Genomic DNA, 23,420 nt, shown 5'->3' with positions numbered 1-23,420 from the left:
GGCTCATCATGGCCCACTCATGAGCTGGACAGATGGACGCTGTCATCTCCCAGGCCACAAAACCACACCCCAGAGGATGTGGTCCCTCTTCTCAAAGTGTTGACTGTCTAAGCGGGGAGACAGGACACATGGGTGATGCTTTCCCAAAAGAGCATTTCAACAGTGCACTTTTGTCCCAGTTTCTCTGGAGACGTAAACGCAGGTGGTAACTCCCAATACGTGGCTCTACCACCGTGAGGGTCGAGAGACACTGTAATTCAATGACACTGAGCCAATAATTCAAGTTTCAAGAAGGGAGACAGAGACAAACATAAAGCAAATCACACAGGGTTTATTTACCAGTTCCCAATGGTTCTCGGCACCAGCAGGCCACCCGGAGGATCCGCTGAAAGACACACACGAGGTCTGGGGGTGCGGCCCGACGGCGTCGGTCACTGCGGCCCTCTGGAAGTTCTCCTAGAGAGGTGCAGGGAGAGCAAGACAGGGTCAGCTTTCCCGGAGCTGGGGACAAAGTCTGTGGAGGGCAGACAAGCATCCAAGGATGTGGCCGAAAAGCCCCCGCTTTTAACAGTTCAGTTGGAGGTGTGGTGCGTCTTCAGTGTGTCTTATCAGGGTCCCACAGAGGCCTGCTTGGAAGCCAGGGCTACAAAGTGTTAATCTTATCGTGGCACGCAGGCCTCACAGTTACACTCAGTCACACAAGATGAAGTTACTTATTTCAAATCTAATACACACATCAAACTTATATTCCTGACTCTAATACACACACAAATCTATTTCTATAACAACTTTTGTGAGAATCTCAGAAAAGGGAACTGAGCAAGGTCATCGGAGATTTGGGAAGTGATGAGAGGAAGCTGGGCTTTCAGGTTGGGGTGGAGCAGGCACGGCCATCGTTCCTGTTAGATGCCTGAGGTTCGGCAAATACTGACTGAACGCTGTCTGCTAGGTCCCAGGATTGCGCAGTGCGTAGAACAGACAGACCTCTTGCCCCTGAGGAATTTATACCGTAGAGTCCTAGACTTTTTTTGCGGGAGCACCTCGCCCAGTGTCATGGACAAATAGTTCTTTTGGATGTTCCTGATATTAAAACGTATTTTCCACTTCCAGTTATCAGCAAAGGGAGATTTCCCTCACACCCACTCTACGTCTTGACTTGACTTGTCGTATTGTCCAAAACCAGATTTGCTGGTAGGCAGCATACTCCAAGGACCATGCCTGCTGTCACCGGAGTCTGCCCAGGCAGGGAGACCTGGCACAGACAGCGTGGCATTGTGTGGCACGGAGCTACGGTTTGGAGCTTTAAAACTGCAAGTCAGAGTGACTCTTCAGTCTCCCTCTGGAACTGTTTGTGACCGTGGTGTTTGGAGCTTCTACCTTCTCTGGTTCAGGATCCAACTGCAGAGCATGGTAATGAACAGAGCATGTGACAGACACTCAGCCCATAGCTGCAGGGAGCCTGGATGTCACCATTTATTTTGCCAAGTATTCATTTTAGTAATGTTTTGGGCCTGCATAGTACTTTTTCTTTTTTTAAAAAATCCTCACCGGAGAATTTTTCCCCCGCACTGCTTTAGTAGAAGGGGAGAGAGAGGCATATCAATTGTTTGCCTTTCATCGAGGCCTGGGACGGAGCCTGCACCCAAGGTATGTGTCCTTGACTGGAATCGAACCTGAGACCCTTCAGTCCGCGGGCTGATGCTCTAAGCGCTGAGCCAAACTGGCCAGGGCGCATAGTACTTTTTCAGAAGTTCTCCTATTTGCTGTCTCTTCATTCTGAAAATAGTCAAGAGATGGAATAACAATAGCCAACATTTCTGAGCACTCGCCTCGAGCAGATGCTTGGTTGGCTTATTTCACGCCCATGTTTTGTTTGCGGTGGAGGAAGTTTACTTTGGCTTCGTTTTTCAGGTGAGTGGGGAACCTGAGGTTCAGAGTGATTCAGTAACTTATCCAGGGTCACACCGCTAATGAGCCACAATGCTGAATCCTAGACACACATTCTTCTAGAAGCAGGCCAACACATCCTGAAAATCCGTTCCCCAAAAGGCAAATTTCCCAGTATGTGTGGAAGATGGGGAAAGAAAAGTAGGAGAGGAGACAGAACAACCAGGCTGGCAGTGTGTTGCTAATTGTCGAATCTAGATATTGGGTGGGTGTGTATGAGTTTCTCAGCTTTTGTATGTTTGACAACTTCCGTAATAGAGTGTTCGATAAATAATCAGTAAGTACTGCTTTGTAAAAAAAACTCTTTAAAAATTGGGAAATAGGCTTTCAGAGAGTGGATTTCAGGTAACTGACTTGGAGCCCTTCCTGCTGGACCCCACCTCTCCTGAGTGGAGTGTTTTCAAGGAGAGGGTAGAATTTTAGAGGAAGGATGTTGTTCAGAGGCCCGCCCGCTCTTTCTGTGTTTCTGACCTGATTTCAGGGACCCAGATATAGTTTCTGCAGGGCAACTGGGTTAGATGCATGGCATGACGCCACCTCTGCCTTCCCAAATTGGCTCCTGCCACATGGCTTCCTTCTGTGACAGTCCCAACAGGTGGTTCCTGCAGAAAGGCAGGCAGGACGTCATAGGCCCCCCCTGTGGATGAGTTTCCTGGCATCCTTGGCTTCACCAAAGTGATATTCCCAGCACCAGGGTCTGGCTTGAGGTCTTCAAGTTTAAAACAAACAAACAAACAAATCAGCATTTTAATTTTTCTAAGAGGAATTGCTCTCCAAGCCTGTATGGAGACATTCAGTCAACGACTTCCTTTGCTCCAGTTAGGAGGTAAGGAAGGACTGGGGATGGGAAGGACACTGTGACTGTTGTTGACACTGTCATGTGGGATATATTTGAACATTTCTAAGAGAACAGATGCTAAAAGTTCTCATCATGAGAACAAAAGCATTTTCCCCTCTTTTTTCAAAAAAAAAAATGTGTGTGTGTTTTTATTGATTTCAGAGAGCGAGGAAGGGAGAGGGAGAGAGAGAGAAATATCAATGATGAGAGTCATTGATCGGCTGCCTCCTGCACGCCCCCTACGGGGGATTGAGCCTGAAACCTTGGGCATGTGCCCTGACCAGGAACCGAAACGTGACCTCCTGGTTCATAGGTCGACGCCCAACCGCTGAGCCACACCGGCTGGGCCCCGTCTTTTTTCACTTGTATCTGTATGAAATGATGGATGTTGACTAGACTTACTGTGGTAATCATTTCACGATATATGTCAAGCCATTGTGCTGTGCCCCTTAATCTTACACGGTGCCGTGCGTCAATGACCTGTCAATAAAACTGACAAACACAGAACAGATAGGAAAGATTTTCTTTGCATTTTTTTGTTGAGCTAAGACTGAGGCCCCCCCCCCCCCCGGCCCCCCGATATGCCCTCAGGAAGCAAGCTTTCTGAGTTGGGCCCGCCCCAAACTGACACTTTGGGGGCGAGGGGCGAGGCTGGGGCGGCGAGGACGTTGCTCACACGGGGCCAGCAATCGCCGCAGTCGTTTGTCCCGGCTGCCACCGCGTTGGGGCGAGGCCACATCCAGCAGGAGCTCACTGAACGGGTGGCACGAGGGCGGGAGTGCCAGGCCCTTACATTTTGCGCCCTGGGCACTTGGCCGCCTCAGTGCCGAGCTGGTGGCTCCTCCCGGCTCAGCTCCTCCTCTCACCTGTCCTGTCGCAATCGTGCCCCTGGCCCTGCCCCGCCGCCGGTCGGTGGGGGGGGGGGGGGGGGAGCTGCGGCCCTGCCCACCCCCTCCAGCAAGCCCGCCTTCCTCCCCGACCTGCCCTGACACTTGCCATTTCTCACCCGCTTCTTACTGCCCCCGGTGGGTGCCAGCCCTCTGTGCTTGCTGCCTCCCAGCTGCCTCCATCTCTTCTACAGATCCTTCCAGAAAGATCGCCTTCTCAGGGAGGTTGGCCAGACCCACCCCTTTCATTTGCACCTGCTTACCCCCACACTCCCATCCTCTTTGCGCTTTGATTTTCTCCCTGTGGCATTTGTTTGCTCATTTCATTTCATTTCCTCCCCCACCCCCACCTGAAAGTGCCATGAGGGCAGCAGGTTTCGTGTTTCATTCCCGCTGTGTGCACAGCGCCTAGCTGACGCCTGTCACCCTGTCACCGGTTGCATTGGCTGGGTAGGAGACAATGCATGGGGGAGTCGGTTCAGATCACCCTTGGGCCGCTGGTGCCCCAGGCCCCTCCTGGCAGCCCCAGCATGACTCTTGGCCTGGCAGGTGCGTGACCAGGTTCTCATCTGGGGTAAAACAACAGAGCTCTGCCCCCAGAGACCGCGCTCCCCGTGGGCCTTTGTCTTTTTTGGCCTCGGCTCATCAGAAGCTTTGTCTCTGGAAAACCAACAGAGCCCTCTGCCAGAGAGGTCGCCAGGACCTGCTGGTTATTTCAGCTGTCCCCAGGCTCTCCAGCAGGCTGCCCGGCCCCAGGGAGGCCCCGGGAGCCCGGTCAGGTGATGGGCTTCCCGCTCGGCTGCTCAGAGCACATCTTCAGGTGGCCTCAGCCCGTGTGCTCTGCAGCTCTTCTAGACAACAGCCCACCCCGCCTGTCCGTCACGACACTTTTTCTTTTTGGTTAAGCCTCATGTGAGGATATTTTTTCCCCATTGAATTTTAGAGAGTGGAAGGAAGGAAGGAAGGAAGGAAGGAAGGGAGGGAAGGAAAAACATCGATGTGAGAGAGACACAGCGATTGGTTGCCTCCTACACACGCCCTGACCGGGGCCGGGGATCGAACCTGCAACCCAGGTACATGCCCTTGACCAAGAATCAAACCCGTGACTCTTTGGTGTGTGGGCCAGTGCTCTAACCATTGTGAACACTGGCCAGGGCATGGTCATGCCACTTCTATGAGTGCCTTTATCTATAAACAAGCCCAGAACCCACGGGAGACCTAACTGTAGCAGACCCAGCAGTCCTGCTGTAGAATGGGGGTCACGGAGAAGAACAGGAACCCTCGCAAAGCTGGCTGGCAGCGCAGGTTCACCCTGCTGCTGCCCGAGGAGCAGTGGGGCAGGGCAGGGCCCCTACCGGTGCTCACAAGGGTCCGTCCCAGCCAGTTCTGCTCTCACCGAACAGACGAGCCTTCCTCGTGGAGCTTGTTGAGTCAGGGGGTCGAGCACCTTCCAGACAAGTGGAAGGAGGGATGAACGCTTTATTCGCCAAAGGCCCCTCCTTCCTTAGCTCCCAGGAGTGCACCTTGTTTGTGTCTGCTTTCTCTTCTGAGAAGGGGAGGGTGGTGAGTAAAGAAAATGTTGGGAAAGTCACCCCAGATAAGGTACTGAGCTGGTCTCGGCTTGAATTTGGAAAATACCACCCGCCACCCAGATTTACTGAGGTATATTGACAAATGAAAGTTGTATATCTTTATGGTGTACACCATGATGTTTTGATTATGAAATGATTATCACAGTGAAGCTAATGAGCATGTCCATCCCCTCACATAAGACCATTTATATTTTTTTGTGGTGAGCACATTTCACATCTACTCTCTTAGCAGATATCAAGTTTGCAGTACAGTATTGTTAGCTGTAGTCACCATGCTGGACATGAGCTCTCTGGAAGTTATTCGTCCTGTGTAACTGAATGTTTATAACCTTCGGCCAACACTCCCCACCCCACTTGCCCACCCCCAGCCCCGGGCAAGCACCATTCTACTCGGTGCTTCTGCAAGTTGGACTTTTTTAGATTCCACGCGTAAGTGCGATCTTGCAATATTTGTCTTTCTGTGCCTGGCTTATTTCACCTAGCATAATGTTTTCTAAGTTCATCCAGGGTGTTGTAAATGACAGGCTTTCCGTCTCTTTAAAGGCAGAATAATCTTCCATTGTTTATATATTGTGTATCTAACACATTCTCATTCACTCACCCGTCAATGGACACTTAGGTTGTTTCCATAACTTGGCTTTTGTGAAAATGCTGCAGTGAACACGGGGTGCAGATACCTCTTCAAGATCCTGATTTCACTTCCTTTGGCTAAATACCCAGAAGTGGGACTCCTGGATCATAGGGTTATTCTATTTTTAATATTTTGAGGAACCTCCATAGTGTTTCCCAAAACATCAGCTTGGATCTTTTTTTTTTTTCCTTAGCTTGGATCTTAAAGGACTTGGAGTCCAGTCCATTCTTAGAATGTCCGGTCGGCCTTTTCACTGTAGTTTAAAAAAATGAAAGGGGACAGGATTAAATGTCTCCCTAGAAGTATAGGCATGAAGGACAAGGCAATGGGGCCCTGGCTAAATCAGCTTATTTCCGGTCCGTGAAAATGTTAAGTATTTCATGATTCTCTTTGAAAATCCTCAAAGGAATGTTTTGTTATGGAACTCTTAAGCTGAACAATCTACATTCCCACCTTAGTTTTAGCTTCTTATTAAGTGAATTTTCTTTAAGTCTTTCTGTGTTGGGTCCTTCTGAAATGGATTATTGACCAAGAATTAGGCCACTCTCGTGTGCCAAGCTGAGTAGCTTGAAGTAGGAAAGCCTCCTGTGATTGTTGTTCATGGTCGGAAGCCAGCGGAGTGAGGCTGGGAGTGAACCAGCAGGTCCACGAGTGTGTGCTGGGCGCCCTCCTTGTGCAAGGGCTCTTTCTTCTAGAAAGGGAGAAGTCTTTGGGGCCTCAAGATCAACAAATAGCAGTTGAATCTAATTGACTTTGAAATAATAGCTCACCTTTTGGAAAACAGAAAAATGTGCATTTCTGAACAGTTGATTCATTGGCCTCCAGATGACCGTGACCGGTTACTTGGACATCTTTTTTATGGTTAAGTATGTGTCTGCCCATCCTTCTGAGGTCTTCCAGAATTTACATACCTCCAACTAGCCACATCCACTCGCGTTGGCCGCTGGGTTGGCTGAACCTGCATTTTGATAAAATCCCCAGATGATTTGTATGCACATCAAAGCGGGAGAAGCACTGGTTGAGCATGTCTTTAGATTGTCTTATTAAAAATTACATTGTCAAGATGTAAAGCGACACAGTTCCATTAAGAAATAAAAATAATTCCTTCCTACCATTTTATTAATGAAATATTTCAAAGACACAGCAAAATTAAAAGAGCCTACAATGAGCTCCCTTAGAATCTCCCCTTAGGCCCGGCCGGGAGTGGCTCAGTGGTTGAGTGTCGACCTAGGATCCAGGCGATCGGGGTTTGATTCCCGGTCAGGGCACATGCCCGGGTTGCGGGCTCGATCAGTGACTCTCTCATCATTGATGTTTCTATCTCTCTCTCTCCTTCTCCCTCTCCTTTCCTCTCTCGGAAACCAATAAAGATATATTAAAAAAAAAAAAAAAAAGAATCTCCCCTTAGGTTCTACCATGAACTTCTTTCTTTACATTTCCTTTTCCCCCCAATTACTTTCTGCCAGGAATTTTGCATAGAATTGTTTGTTTGCAGCATGACTGTTAGAAAGGGTCACATCTTGGTCATCAGGGTCTCACCCTTTCTTCTAGAAGCTTCAGTGGGTTTGGTAACGTCACAGCCAGTGTGGGAATTTCTGGTGAATCAGAGAAGCATGGTGGGTGGCAGTGGGGGAGCCCTGGGGTCACGCAGAGTGGCGTGCTGGTCCCTCCCCTATCCAAACACCGGGCCTCAGCATTCGCGTACATACAGTGAGTGGGTTGAGCGAGGTCACCTCTAATGCTGCTCCCGCCCCTGTGATTATAGGCTCGTTGCAAATATTATCATCATCACTGTTTCTCAGGTGGAGAAACTGATGACCCAGTGAAATATTCGAGTAATAAGGAAAACATGTGTTGGCATGGAAAAGTGATTATTTCCTAAGCTACTGAGTAAAACACAGCTGCGCTGGCGGTTTTCACTCTGTTTTCATGTCAGTTTCTGTTCTTTCAGGAAACCTCACAGAAACATGAAGCCCTCAGCCACCTGGAACTCGGAGACTCAGTGGGGACCGACTGCGGCTTCTGGAATGTCCAGGTGTTCTGCAGATGTGAGAGTTTATCCTGCACTCAGCAGCTGGAGTCCCGACCAGATGCAAGGCTTGGGCTTCGGCTCTGACGTCCCTGGGCACAGAGGGGTCGCTTTCTAATTGGCTAAAGGGCAGTTATTGACATCGATGTCTGATAGTTGCACACAGCCAGTCATCTTAGGGAGCTGTTGTGGGGAGAGTGAAATTTGGGGGTGCAAGTTTCGTGACTCTCTTGAGCTAGGATTCTAAATAGGAGCCTCATTTCTGCAGCTCCCACCCTTCGTGCAGGCACCACCACCATCCCCTGCACCAGAGCACGGGGCCTCAGCATTCTCATCTTTGCACTGAGTGTGTTGCAATATCTTCTTGCAAAACACTGATCTCCCAAGACTCCCTGCATTGAGCGTGAGCGGAAGGGGACTCTCAGAGAAGTCTCTCGTGGTGGCCCGCCATCGTTCCATATAATCAGAATCCTCCCCCTCCCACCATGGCCTGGCTTTTTCTAAAGGTTTTATTGGTGGGAGTGGGTTTCTTGGGATGTCTTTATCCTGTTGTGGATTTTTGCTTCAGTGGGGAAACGAGAGGCCAGAAACCGAACTTTGTGATCATACTGGCAGATGACATGGGGTGGGGTGACCTGGGAGCAAACTGGGCAGCAACAAAGGACACTGCCAACCTTGATCAGATGGCTTCCCAAGGAATGAGGTGAGTCTTGAGGATGCTAAGTCGGCTTTTTTTTGTTTTGTTTTTTAATATCTTTTTATTGATTTCAGAGAGAGGAAGGGAGAAGGGAGAGATGGAAACATCAATGATGAGAGAGTCGTCATTGATCGGCTGCCTCCTGCACGCCCCCTGATGGGGATCAAGCCCGCAGCCCAGGCATGTGCCCTGACCGGGAATCGAACCGAGATCTCCTGGATCCTAGGTCGATGCTCAACCACTGAGCCACTCTAGCCAGACAAGTTTGCTTCTTTTTGGATGTGTTACTTGCCTCTTTTGGGGGGAGGGGGCAGCATGAAGCATTTAAAGAGTAATTAATGGATCTTTGTTGATTTGATTATGTGACTGATCAATTTGCTATGAAGCCAGTACAGCCTCATGGAGAAATCCATCCATCCACCCATCCTTCCAGCTGATAACACTTGGAATCTGTGTGTGTTAGGACATCAGAATACCAATATGAACAAGATAAAAGCCCTTGCCCTCGAGGTACTTAGTGTCTGGTCATGGAGACAGGTTCAGTGGAAAGTAAGGATTAGGATCTAGCACGTGAATCGGCATCAGGAATTTTTGGAGTTTCTGGGGAGGGTTTGGAACCCAGCCTGGGGGTACAAGGGAGACCTTGGAAAAACTGAGAATCAGGGAAGCACAGAAGGCAAAAGGATTGACTTGCGAGGTGACTACTTATTAGGCACCGTTACCCCAAAGGGTCTGCGAAGGTGAGGGGCTGTGCATCTGAACGGATGGAAGTGTTCATAAACGTTTTGTTCAAATGCCTAACCCCCTTTCCCACATAGCTAGAATACAGGTGTCAGCTTCCAGCCCTTTGGGCTTTCTTCTCGGGCTGACCTTGATGCCACTGGCTGGCCCAGATCCCATCTGGCGTGGCTGAATCGTCCATCCTGCTCTGTGGGATCACTCCAGCTCGCCATGGAGGACAACGCTGGGGCATCTCCACAGGGCTTCAGCTGCTTGCACCCTGGAGCCGGGAGCTTTCCCCGAGATGTGGACCCAGGGGTCCTTGCAAGTGGTCTCACCTTTCCAGTCCATCTTCCTCCTCTCAGCCAAGGTGACCTTGCTAGAAACACTCCTCTGCTTCCAGTCCTTCAGAGGCATTTTGTGTCCCTAAGGCTAAAGTCCAAACTCCGAACGGCAGCTTATGAGACCAGCGCGTGCTCCTCACTGGTCCCCGCATGGCCCCCCTGGCTCTCAGCCGTCCTCGGCTGTGGCCTTCCTCTTTTTGGGCCTCACCTGTGTGATTAGTTCTTCCTGGTGCACTTTCCATTTCCTATGTTTAATTAGTTTCTACTCACCGTTTGGGTTCCAGTTGCACATGAGGGCCTCAGGAAAGCCTGCTGGGATGTCTCAGGTGTACTCTGCCATCACCCTTGCAGCTCTCCATGGTGATCGTCTAACCATCTGACCACCTGTGTTGGGTTGAATAGCACCCTCCCAAATTCATGTCCACCCAGAACCTCAGAATATGACCTTACTTGTTAACAGGGTCATTGCAAATGTACTTAAGGATTTTGATGACATCATATAGGATTTGGGGTGGATTCTAAATCCAATGACTGGTGTCTTTATAAGAAGAGGAGAGGACCCAGAGGGACACACAGAGGAGATGAAGTGGACACGGAGGCAGAGGCTGGAGTGATGCATCTACAAGCCAAGAACACCAAGGCTTGCTGGCAACCCCAGGGAGCTGGGAGGGAGGCGTGGGCCAGACTCTCCCTCTGAGCTTCCAGAAGGAACCAGTTGTGTAGGCATCTGGATTTCACACTTCTCGTCTCCCGAACTGGGAGAGAACAAATTTCTATCATTTTCAGCCACCTCGTTTGTGGTCATTTGTTATGGCAGCTGCAGGAAAACATGCGCCTCGATTCTAGCTCTGGGCCTCAGGAAGAGAAATGCCCTGTCTGTCCTTCCTCCTTTAGCCCGTAGCGCTGTGCTTGTCACATACTAGGCAATTCACAAATCTTCGTTCATCAATAAATTGGCTTCTGGAGTTCACGATGCCTCGAAATGTCACCCCAAATTTTCCACTTCGGAATTTTTTCCGGGGAAAGAGTGAATCCATACCATTCACCAGATTGTCACAGGAAAACGGGTTGCCCAAAGCTTAGGAACTTCTGCTTTTAGTGTCGAGTGGGTTGGTGGGGAAATAGCAGGCCCAGTATTGAAACTAGCAAGTTGGAGGCCTGGACCTCTTTGCAGGAGCCGCCCCCCCTCCCCCCCGCACACAGTTTGGTGGGCTCTCCTATTTTTTCCTCGCATTAATGAAAATATTTTCTCCATCTGAGCCTTGTGACGGGCCAGGCAGACAGCCCTCTGGCCCGAGGTCCTGGGCTTTTCACTTCGTGCTTTGCTGCCCGGAAGGCGGCTTCCTGTGGGGCCGGGATTAATGTATCCCTGGCTTGCCCTCCTGCCTGCTCGTGCCAGTGGGGAACCGTGACTCTCAGACAAGAACTCTCATTGCGAAACAGGGCCGCTCGAGAGCTTATCTTTCCTATTGTCCTTCTAAAAAGCTAGCATATTAGTTTCCTAAGACTGACAACAAATTACCGCAAACCCGATGGCTTAGAGCGACACAGATTTTTCCTCCTGCAGTCCCGAAGGCTGGAAGCCCTAAATCAAGGTGTCCGCGGGGTTGGTCCCGCCTGCAAGCTCGGAGGCGGAATCAGTTCCATGCCTCTCTCCTGTGTCTGCTGGTTGCGGAAAACCCTTGGCCTGCCCTGGTGTGTGGATGCAGCACTCGGGTCTCTGCCTCTGCGTTACACAGCCTTCTCCCTGCGCACATCTGTGCTGGGCAGTGCTGGCGAACATGGGAAAGTTTCAAAAGGATACGATGGCCGGGCCGGCGTGGCTCAGCGGTTGACCATCAACCTGTGATCCTGGAGACTGTGGTTCGATTCGGGGTCGGGGCAGATGCCCAGGTTGTGGGCTTGATCCCCAGTGGGGGACGAGCAGGAGGCAGCCCATCAGTGACTCTCTCATCATTGATGTTTCTCCCTTTCTGTCTCCCTCTCCCTTCCTCTCTCTGAAATCCATAAAGATATATTTAAAAATAAATAAATAAAAAGAGTATGATAACCAGAAGAAAATCAAAATGTTGGAATTGAAATGAAAAGGCCAGGGACTTAGTAATCAACTTCAACTTCTCAGGCCATTAAGAAACTTGCATGGCAATGCAGGCTAGAAAAATGAATGGCTTACGCTTCAAGGGAAAGGACAGGTGCATTTTACTGGCTCCTTCCAGCTCTCCGGGCAGTCTGAAAAATATGTAAATCACCGAAACCATTAGGAGAACCTGGTGAATAATCTTGATCCAGTGCGAGTTTAATGCTCGTGGGCAGCACATCCAGGGAAGGCCAGTGCTGGTTTCACCTGATATCAACAAGGGACGTATTTCTAGAAAATTCTCAGGTTAAGAAGTTACTTGCACAAGTCTCCTGGCTGGGTGCCTGGATTCAGGCAATGGCTTAGGATGTGCAGACTGGGGTTTGAGCCCCTGAGCAGCCATGCCTCACATGTGGGGAGAGACAGGAAGGATGTCCAGCGACACCGAGAAGTGGTCCCAGCCAGCAAAGCCCAGGCCCTGCCCACTCCCTGGAATTGTCCACAAGGCTGGCTCAGACGGGAGGTTGACTGTACAGTGTAAATACATTTACACAGGTGGGCTGACTTGCACTATGTTAACTCTGCACCTTGAATTCTCTCCCTTTCTGCTTCACTTCGCCTCTGCCGACAATTTCATTCTGCTCAAAGTCACTGCTGTTACTGAGAGTTATAGGCAGTGGCTTAGCTAGAAATCAAAGGCCATTATTCACCCCTGGATGATCAGAGGGTCTCAGGGGCTTGAGGCTGTTTCTAAAAAGGGCCCCAGCAGGGAATGAGCGGAGCCATTGATTCAGCCAAACGCCCAGTTTGGTTTCTGTTCTCAACATTGGCTTTTGCAACCATTCACCCATCCTTTTACCTTTAAGGACTCTCTCAGCCATCCTACGCCTTGGGGATTTTGCAGTAATGTGAAGGAAGGTGGCAGCCAGGCTTGGGCTCAAGACTGCAGGGGTGCCTTGAGGTCTTGAGGCCTGGCGGACACCCGGAGAGCTAGGGCAGGAAGAACTTCTGGAAGGAGACTCACATTAGCAAGAGAAAGACCGTTCCCCCACCATGTAATTCCCCCACCATGTAATTCCAGCTGTATCTCCCCCCACACACAGTAATTCAGATTCAGGGTGAATACTCTCATCAGGGGGACATCCTGTCCTGCGACCTTTATTATGAAATCTGCGATGGTTGCTTTGGGAGGTCCTGGCCTATCTTTTCACTGTAAGGTCTCAGCGTCATGGGACAGGCAGTTTTACAGCTTTGCCCTTGGGTAAGCAGGTCAAAGAGACCTAGAAATTGTGTCCTGCCCACTTGGCGCAAGCTGAGGCCTATAGCAGTGGTACCACGGGTCTTAACCTTGTGGCTCTGTTTTAGTAGGTGGGGTCAGACCGGAAATGGTGATCTGGATGGCAGCTGACCTTAGAGAAGAGGAACTGAAATATTAACCAGCGAGGCCTTGGCGCCAGCCTGCTTCACAACTGCAGGTGCAAAATAGCCTGTCCAGTGGCTCTCGTTTGTTCCCCTTTAAGCCTCCCGACTACATTCATGCGACGGTGAATCTCTACTAAGAGCAGGTCTTGAGCTCTACCCTCCAGGGGTTTACAGTCTGCTGGTCGATAAAGACCAGGACACCAGCCTTTGGAGTGCAGAAGGGGGATGAGCAGGAATTCCTGACATGACCCCCCCTTAATAACCCGAATTGACATCCTAGGGGTGGAATTAGCACCTTATTTACTGAGACCGTCAGTGCTGGGCTTCTCACCTTTTGGGTGATAAGAGCGAAACCCCTCAGAGCTAAAATCATGTTAAAGGTAGTGCTGTGGGACTCTAGGAAAAGAAAGGCCATTTCTCCCGAAGGAAGCCACGAGGTAGTCAGCCAGACTCGTCTATTAGGACGTGAAGCCGAGACCGTAAAGATGAGTAGGAATTGGCCGGATGAAGCAGGAGGAAAGAGTGTGGCAGGCAGAGGGGAAAGCATGAACCCAAAGCAGATACTCCTAGAGGCTCCCCCAGGTACTGTCCTAGGTGCTGCGAGTGTATCTGTCATCCAGACAATAAAAAGGCCTTGCGCTCCCGGTTGAATACGGCTGGGACAGGGAGCGGGAGGCTGAACTAGTCTACAGGCAGCCAGTGAAGGGCATCGTAGGCCTAGTGTTCGGACTTGATCCCCAAGGCAGTGGGGAGCCCTGAGCACTGACACCATCGACCTGCCTTTGAGATGGATTGTTCCAGTTCACTAGGGGTGGTCCACTGGTGGCCTGGAGGGCAGGGGCACGTTGCAGGTGCCTCCAGGATGGCTTGGCTCAAGGTCGTGGCAATGGGAGACGTGTCCGGTCTAGGAGGCACTGAGATGCCTGTAGGTGCATCCTGTTTTCGTGTCCCTTGTGTGTGTCCTTCATTGAGTGTGAATGTCACATGTCCACAAGGAAAAGGCAATGAGGAAAGTAAAAGATTGCCAAGGATCATGCCAAGTTCAGCTGTCAGGAATCTTTTTTTGAACAGATCAATAGTATGAGCGGGTGCATGAATGAATGAATGTGTGAATGAATGAATGAACAAAGCACATAAGCTTTGCTATTTCCTGCCACGTTTGCTTGTAGTTTACAAAGGGCCTGCATACTGGATGTCTCAGTGGTCCCACCACCAACCTTCAGAAGGATAGCTTGGCTGTCTTCCCATTTAACAGACAGAAACGGGGGCTGAGGTGAGCAGCTGTGTCTAAGGCCTGCGTAAGCGTTTTTCTAGTTCTTACTTCCCACCCCTGTCCCTCTGCTCACAAAGGCCACAGCAAACAATTTTTCAAACCCACTTCCACCTCCAAGCCTGTAAATTATGAATGGAGCAAACATAGGTTTTACTCTAGTCATGTAGCGGTTTAGAGAGTTGCCACGGACGGTCTCATCATCTGTTTTAACTCCCTTATAAATAAAGCTGGACACGCTTAACTGCAATGTTACGTCCCCTCCAGGGCACTCACGACGGCGTGTCCAGCGCTCGGGCCCCCTGGTTGTAACCCACGTAATTTATGCGATGGCAAGTTGCTTCGGTTTCCGTCTGGCTGTGTCTTAATTTGAGCCGATTTTCCTTTTAACAGGCTGCTGTAACGTCTGGCTCTGCGTCTCCAGCTTTGCTTTACAATGCAGTTCAGACTTTAATTAGGACCCCTGTTGGTGAACCGGCCTGAGCCTGCCCGGATGGATCTGGAGAGAAACAAAGGACGCTTTCCCAAAAGCAAGACCAGTTTGTTACTTATTAATTAGTCCCTGCCGCATGGGGACAGAGGTGGGAGAGGGGGAAGGAGACAGGCAGGTCAGCTCCCAGGGCCGTGTGGGATGCTGGTAGGTTTTTATTTGAGAGGGGTGCAGTTAGGGCTCTCCAAAGACTCGGAAATAAAGGAAGTAAGTTAAGCTATGAACTTGATCACACGGTAGGGAAGGAACTGAGCCCTAAAAACATCAGCTTAAGCGATTATGTGGAAAGCGGACTAACGTGTTTTTTCCAATCAAATGACACGGGCCTCTTTCGCTTCCAGTTCTGTTTGTTCACCAGATTTTGCTGGAGCAGCTCCATCCCAGCAAGGCGCCCTGCTTGGGGTCGGAGTCGCAGCTCTCAGGCCCATCCTCAGGGAACCCGCAGCCTGGGGAGGAACTGGGAGCTACATCTTGCTGTAGAAACGGGCTCCAGCTGTTTCCAAAGTGATGGCGTTAACGTGGCCGAGGAGAGACCACACTCGGGAGCGTCATGAGAAACGGGCAGGCGGGCTCAGGATTGCCAGGTGTTTTTGGCACCGTCCAGGCGTATTACCTGGGGCTGCTGTAACACATATAACCGCGGGGCGCTTACACAATGTACATTTATTTTTTACGGCGTTGGGGGCTGGGAAGTGCAAGGTCAGGTTGCCAGCATGGTCAGGTTGTGCTGACTCCTTCCCGGGTAGCAGATGGCCAACTCCTCACTGTGTCCTCACATGGTGGGGAGAGAGCGAGCTCCGGTCTCCTCCTCTCTTCTTTTTAACACTTACCAAGGATATTTTTTCCCCATTGATTTTTAGAGAGAGGAAGGAAGGGAGGAGGGGGAGAGAGAGACAGACCCATCAGTTGATTGCCTCCTGCACGCACCCCAACCAGGGCCAGGGATCGAACCTGCAACCGAGGTACGTGACCCTTCTGTCCATGGGCTGACGCTCTAACCACTGAGCCAAACTGGCCAGGGCTTCTGCTCTTCTTATAAGGGCACTACTACCACCCTCATGACTTCATCTAAACCTCTTCACCTCCCAAAGGCTTCACCTCCAAATACCATCACTTTGGGGGGGGGGTAGGGTTTTAACACATGTACTTGGGGGGACACATGCGTTCAGTCTGTAGCGCCAGGGATTAAGAAGTGGTCAACAGCCTGTGAGCATCCCAGACCCACTGGCAAAGCTCAGTCCACCATGGACCAAAGTCCCTTGTGCTTAGCCACCGAAGGGCTTTTTCTCTGATCCATTTGAACGCCCTTAGCGTTAATGAACTCCACACCCGCCACGGCACTTCAGAGACGGAGTTCCTGTGTGATCTGTGAGCAGGAGGAAAACGTGTTGACCGCTGACGCTCTGGTTCCCGTGCCCATCCCTGGACGTCAGTTGGGCAGCGGGCGTTCTGGTGTCTCTCCCCGGCTCACACGGTTGTGTGGTGGCGAGTCGGGCTTGGTGACCAGTTTGACAGGAGTGAGCAGTGAGCAGGAGTAAGGGGATGTGATGCAAGCATGGCGACTGCTAACAATGCTGTGTTGTGTGTTTGAAAGTTGCTGAGAGGGTAGATCTTAAAAGTTGTCATCACAAGAAAAAAATTTTGTATGCGAGTTGCTGGATGTTAATAAATTTATTGTGGTGATCATTTCACAAGATATGCACATATCAAATCATTGCATCACACACCATAAAGGAATACAATATTGCACGTCAATTATACCTCAGTAAAACTGGAAAAAAAGAACAGGAACATTTTTCCACGTGGCCATAATCAGGAAAATGAACAATAACTCCCTAACGGCATCTTATATCCAGTCAATATTAAATTTCTCTAATTAGCCCCCAGATGTGTCCTGTTAGCTTATTTGAACTGAGATCCAATCAAGGATCATGTATTACACTGGGTTACGTCTCTTCAGTTTCTTTTAATGTACACTACGTCCCTCTATCCAGTTTTCCCTCGGATATTGACTTTTTAAAGAAATCAACCAGTTGTCTTGTAAAATGTCTGGAGACTGGTTTGTGAAATCATTAACTTGTCGTGTCAAACAGTTTGTTCTATTAGCTATATTTTCTGTAACCTGGAAATAAGGTCCAGGGCTCTGAGGAGATTCGAGTTGAACGTCTTTGGCAGGAATCTTTGACGTTATGAACTTAATGTTGTCTCTCATCAGGAGAGACACAGAAGGTCAGGTTGTCCTACTGTCAGTGACATTTGTCCTACTGTTAGTGACATGTAAGTTTAATCATGTTTATTGAGGGTAGGAAAATGGTTAGACTTTTTATATTTCTCCATAGTGTCTGAAAAGGGGCTGGGCGAGTGGCAGTGTGTAGTGGACACAGTCAGCTCTTGTTATTGGCGGTAGTTATGTTCTATTAGGTCACTGTGGACACTGAATTAGGGAATATTGAGCCACTGTTTCTAGGTTCCTGTGTGCCTCTGGCCACATTGTCATCAGCGGATCAGTCCAGAACCTTGTTTTATGTGTGTTTCTGTTCAAAGCCACCTTATTTAATACATTTTTTTGACTCATTGACACTGAACTCGCAGCTAACAGCACTATAACACATTCCTCAATGAAGCGTATAGAACACGTGTTTTTTCCCATAAGGCACATCCCACCCAGCCTTTGTGAGCTTAGGACCGCTGGCCAGCACTTCAGCACTCTGTTGAGGGCCACTTTAAATAGCAAAATCAGCGATAGGACCAAAAATGCAAACCCCACGGTACCGACTGACTATGAAAAGGAGGACACTTGCTTACAGTATGAGAGCCGACCTCAGCTGGGAAGGTGGACATTGAGTGGCTCAGATTTATTCAAAGGTCTGCCTGTGTCTCTGTATATGTGCTTTAGGGCCGAGTATTGATTTTGGGGTTACAAATAAACTTAGGAAATATGGACTCTTTGGATAAAGAAGATCAACTAGATATGCTGGATTGCGTCAATTGGAATTTCCTGTGTGACCTTGGATTAGTCACATTACCTCTCTGGGCTTCATTTTCCTCACCTGTTCTGCTACTGGGCGAGCTTTCTTCCCCCAGCGCCGGAATCCCCGGAACTGAGTGGGAATTGACTTTTCTCTTGGTTTGGCTCCTGTGGTTGGAGCGATCTCCATCGCTTTCCTTTCCGTGCAGGTTTGTGGATTTCCACTCAGCTGCCTCCACCTGCTCGCCCTCCCGGGCTTCCCTGCTCACTGGCCGGCTGGGCCTGCGAAATGGAGTCACCCACAACTTCGCCATCACCTCTGTGGGGGGCCTTCCGCTCAACGAGACCACCTTGGCCGAGGTGTTGCAGCAGGCGGGCTACGTCACCGGGATGATAGGTAAGGCGGGTGCCCCGCCGCCTGGGCCCCGTCCCCCACTGCGTCTCCTGGGCTGGCTGCTTTGTGTTTGTGCAGCCCCGACGTGCTGCTGCTTCGTCTGCTCACGTCTGCTTTCTTGCCAGTCTCTGGCTGTTCACGTGAGGAGTGCTTTCGGCTGTAACTGCAGACACCCAACCGTGGGCTAAACCACACACGAGCCGTTTTCTTTTCATTCTAATGAGCTTAGGGATAAGCGCTCGATTTTATTGGCTCAGCCACTCAAAGGGGAAAAACCATTTCTTTCTGCTCTGCTGTCCTTACTGTGTTGGCTTTGAACCTCCTGCTTGTCGCCTCATGGTTGCAGTAGAGTGGCCTCAGTACCGTTCGCCCGAATTTGGCTTCAAGGAACGAAAAAGAGAGGGAAGGTGGCGCCAGCCCACGTGTTCACTTTTATCAGGAACACAAGTCGTTTCTCGGTCCCTGGGTTGCATGGCCACTCTTCGTTGCAAGGGATGCTGGGAAACGGGGGTCAGGATTACAATGGTTGATTTGGCCTCAGGCACAGGTTCCCAACCCCCCCCCCCCCAAACAAAACCACAGTTCTCTGAACAGGCCGCGTGAGGACATGGGCGTAGGGCCGGCAAGCGGCAGCGTCTGCCACACTGCCCACAGCTTGCTTTCCTTCCTAAGCAAGCGCCTCTCACTCAGTATGCACTTTGTACCAGGCCCTGGGCTCAGTGTTTCTTTGCTCCAGAGAATGGTGATGCCTTCTGAGGTTGTGATGTCCCCCACCGTCTAGGTGAAGACGCTGAGTCTCAGGCAGGCGCGGAGACCCGCTCAGTGTCGCCTGGCCGGGAGCGGGTCAGTGTACACAGGTGTGGCTGGTCCCACTTGTTCCCCTGCTTTGCTTCACTGCCGGCCTCCCCTCCAGGGGCCGAGGCAGCCCAGCCACCCCAGCAGCATCCTCAGGCTGCCTGTGTCTGTGATTCCGACTCTCCGAGAGCAGGGCCCAGTGGGTTCCTGCCTCCTTCCCCCGTGCGTGGAGTGGCGAGGGAGGGTCGGGCCTGCCGGGAGGGTCCCTCTGTTCAGATCTTGGTGCCACATTAATTTCTTTGCCCCTCTGCCTTGTGGTGGTGTCTTGGGGTCTTTACTCCGAGCAGAATTAGCAGGTCAGAGAGCTGCAGCATTATCAGGGCACTTGGCTCCCAGCACCAGCTATTCCCCCGGGACTTAGTCATTTAGAGCGAGGAGCAGCAGTGCGGCCGAGTCTCCTCATTGGCGGCCAGGTGGCTGCACTTGAACTGCAGCGGGGAGGCAGTTTCTGCACCATCCTCTGCAGGCAGCTGGCGTTGGCCCCAGAAGAAGTTGATGTGACCAGGCAGGGCATCTCTGAGACCGTGTGGGACATGCACCTGCACCCTCTGCAGGGCCCCGGCCCGGGAGGGCAGAGTGGAGGGTGCGGCGGGCGAGGTGCGGTTGCTGTGGGCACTGAAACCTCTTAGAGGGAAGGCGCTCAGCCTGCTGGCTTCTCGGGGTTCCCGGGAATGGCTTGTCTTCCCCTTTCACTGTGTGTCCTGGGTAGGTGCTGAGTCACTCTTGCTTGCTTTCTGTCTCCCTGCGGACTCCCTCTGGGTCCCACAGAGCAAGGCTTGGCTTTCTCACTGTGTTTGCTGCCTCCCTTCACTTGTCCTCAGCAAAGGGCAATGCTAATGGAAAACCGAGAGTGTGATCAGCTTCCCAGAGGGGCTGGGAGCTCCCAGGTGGATTCCTCTGAAAGCCTCTCTCTCGTCTTCCTACAGGCAAATGGCATCTTGGGCATCATGGCTCTTATCACCCCAACTTCCGTGGTAAGAATTTTTGGGGGGCTTTGTTTCCTGGGAAACAGAAAATAAAGACCTCCGTGTAAAAGGACTGCAGTAACGTTTAAGCTGTCCTGCACCCATGGACATCTCTCCTAAGTTAGGATATCTTCGTGCACAGCATCGTTGGGGTGCATTTGGGGTGCCTGGGCTCCCCTTGATCTCATACCCGTCTCCCCTGGCACCTTTCCTGTCCCAGCTCCCTGGCTCCTCACCTCGAGCCCTAGTGTTCTCCATGACCTAGTCCCTCACATCTCAGGGAACGTTTGGCTGCCGTGAGGCCCAGACACATCTGGTGTGGTAAGAAGTCAAAACGGTCCGATGGGTTCACCAAAGCAGGGACCCCGGCCAGGCGGGACTTGGGGGAGGGGTAGAGAAATCCTGTGGGAAGCCGCATGCGTAAGCCTGGGCTGGAGAAGAGACAGGACAAGGGAGGGTCTCAGAAGAAAATGCCCACACAGTGTATTCGGGTCTCAGTTTAACTCTCACATCCGCCCCCCACCCCACCGCACCCCAGAACCCCCAGCCCCGTCCTGCCAGCCTCCCGAGCTCTCGCTGAAATGCCACCTCCTCCTAGAAGCACTTTGAGGTTCCTGCCCCAGCCCCTCCCCAGGCCCAGCACCTGGCCCTAAGGTCTGCCTCCCACGGCTCCCATTGGCCCACCCATTAGCCGTCTCTTACAGCTTAATCTCTGTAATTTATTTTCTCTTCCGATGGGGAAGCTTTTCGAGGGCAGAATTTATTCTTGTATCCCTTAAAGTGTCGTGCGTGCAGTCGATTTTCACCACATACTTCCCGAATGTGCCAGTGGTTGCGTGGGGGATGGTCGGTGTTCAAACCTTCTCTCTACTTCCTCCCGCGCCGGGTTAGCTAATCGCAAGATGTTTTGCAAATCTGGTCTTCCAGCCAGAACCCTGCCACGTGTTTTCTTTGCCTACTACAAAGGGATATTCATCAAATCCTCTTTTAATTACACACTCCATGGCACTACTGTATTAAATCGTGGAAAATTAAATTTTTTGTCCCGGGTGTAAGAATGCAGACTCACGGAACCGAAGCCAAGCGGGGGTGCTAACCGGCTGCTTTCCTTCCAGGTTTCGATTACTACTTTGGAATCCCGTACAGCCACGACATGGGCTGCACTGACACCCCGGGCTACGACCACCCTCCTTGTCCAGCGTGCCCTCGGGGCGATAGGCCGGCAAGGTAATTGGCTGCGGGCTCCAGAGCCGGGCGAAGTCCTGGGGGGTGTGGTCCATCGGGAGTGAATGAGGGAGGCTGACGGGGACTGTTAGGAGAGCACAAAAGAGTATAAGGAAATGTTTAACGAAGGTGAGGTCAGCAGGATTTCCTTATTGGGATTTGCCAGGTTCCTGGGGCTGCTGAGCTCTGCTGGGTTGAGCCGGGCACAGCCCCGGTCTCACAGGTGGGGTTCCCTCCCCTGCCTGCTGGCTTGGCTCCTGGGCCACACACCTGGCCCCGACGCCGCACATCAGGAGGGACAGAGAGAGGCGGAGAAGTCCACAAGGCCCCTCACAAGCTTCACCCCACTCCCCACCCCTGCATCTGACGTTGGAATGCCACGCAGGCACTAATTTAAAACCATGTTCTGCGGAATGGGAAATGCTCACGATACGACAGCAAGTGAAGAAAGCAGGAAACTAGGCGTCAGCAGCGCGATCGGAGCCGTCCCTGTGTTTATGCCTTTATAGCCCGGTCAGGAGGCGCTCACAGGAACTAGGCCAGAACGGTAACAATGGGCCGTTCACTCTGGCTGTGGGACTGAGGGCTTTTCTTTCTTTTTTTTTTCTTTCTCATTGAACGTTTTCCAAAATTTAGTAATGAGTCTGCAATACATTAATGATCAGAAAACGGTGATAAACCTTGTTCAGGTAGTAAAGCCACACAAACCACGTGCTCCGCCTGGTCAGGCCGGGCCCTGCCACTGCCTTATTTACAAGGTCGCAGGTGTTTCCGCCGCTTGGGGGGGGCAGCCTCAGCTGGCTCACGAATGGCACCATAGTTAATATAATAATGGCTGTTTATTGAGAAACTGTTACATGCCGGGGGCTCTGTACACTTATCTGTGACGCTCTGTGCGAGGCAGGGATTTAGCCGGGCTGTGCAGGTAAGGAAGCATCCCTGTGCCCGGGTCGCCCTGGAGCTGTAAGAGGTAGGGACAGAGACTCAGTCAGGTGTCTCTTGGAGTCCAGAGCCCATGTCCTCTAGATCCTTGTGCTCCTCAAAGCGTGGCGGCTGGACCAGCAGCGTGGGTGTCACCCGGGAGCCGGTTAGACATGCGGAAGTGCGGACCCCGCCCCGAGGCCTGCAGTTAACAAGATGCCAGGTGTTCGTATGTACCCTGCAGGGTGAGAAGCGAGGCTGTAGAACATGTCACCGCCCTTCTCACCTGGGGGTCACGCGTGGCCATACCAAGGGCTGACATAGGTCAGCCGGTCCCTTTTAAATCCATGTTGAATCAGATGGGGGTGGGGGAGGTAGAAGAGAGTAAAGAGGGGCTACATGGTGACGGAAGGAGGCTTGGGGTGGCGAACACAGTACACTATACAGATGATGTGTCGTAGAATTGTACACCTGAAACCTATATACTTTTATTAACCAATGTCATCCCAATAAACTCAGTAAAAATTCAAATAAATCAAATAGAAAGAAGGTTTGGCTTGTGGGGGGAAAGGGGGAGTGTAAATGATGGTGGCGTTGCAACGAGATCATGAAAAGCTGAAAATTTCAACACAAATGTTGCGATTAGCATTGTGATGCCCAGTGTGGTGATAACTCCTGTTTCTTTTTTAAAAACTGTGGCCCTTGGCGATGATTTACCCCAGTCGGCGCTTGTCCCCTAAGCTTCCGTAATGGGAGTGTTTGCGTATAGGTGTGATCGTTGTTTCTCAAGCCCTCGGCTGCACCATGAGGACCATTTCTCTACTGGAGGGGCCTCCATTACCCCTTCTCTGCTTTGTGGTCAGCATTGCGCCTGGTTCTCCGCGGCAACCAGGACAGAGGGCTTGGGTTTTCATTGAGTTTCTAGAACATCGATCAGTGTGCAAAGCACTAAGCATTCGTTATCTCATGTAGTCCTCCCAGCACCTCTGTGAGGGGGCACAGGCAGCCCATGCTTCAGCTAAGGAAAGTCGGGCTCTCAGACCTCAGGTAACTTGCCCAAGGTCATGGCCACAGTCGTCCCTCAGCCACACTGATGAAGCATTCATGGGTCAGATTAATTTTGATCTGTAAGGTCAAGGGCTGAGTTTT

General features: G+C 51.1%; 1 protein-coding gene across 8 annotated transcripts in view; it reads left to right on the top strand.

Annotated features, from left to right (window-relative positions):
- The window catches only part of ARSG (arylsulfatase G), a 79,860-nt gene that overhangs the window by 25,274 nt on the left and 31,166 nt on the right, over positions 1–23,420 (top strand). For 4 of the 8 annotated variants that reach the window (XM_081162107.1, XM_081162111.1, XM_081162110.1 and 1 more), the window contains exons 2-5: positions 7,847–8,627; positions 18,122–18,309; positions 20,088–20,135; positions 21,242–21,353. In XM_081162107.1, the coding sequence (XP_081018233.1) occupies positions 8,410–8,627; positions 18,122–18,309; positions 20,088–20,135; positions 21,242–21,353 (566 nt within the window). In that variant the 5' untranslated portion in view covers positions 7,847–8,409. Of the gene's footprint in view, positions 1–1,880; positions 1,912–7,846; positions 8,628–18,121; positions 18,310–20,087; positions 20,136–21,241; positions 21,354–23,420 lie in introns of those variants that run through there. The other 4 variants (XM_081162108.1, XM_081162113.1, XM_081162114.1 and 1 more) reach the window with 4 other exon arrangements.

Source organism: Miniopterus schreibersii, assembly GCF_964146895.1.
Source record: "Miniopterus schreibersii genome assembly, chromosome: 16".
Classification (NCBI taxonomy): domain Eukaryota; kingdom Metazoa; phylum Chordata; class Mammalia; order Chiroptera; family Miniopteridae; genus Miniopterus; species Miniopterus schreibersii.
The sequence above is the reverse complement of the archived record's forward strand: the minus strand, read 5'-3'. Positions and strand labels throughout refer to the sequence as shown.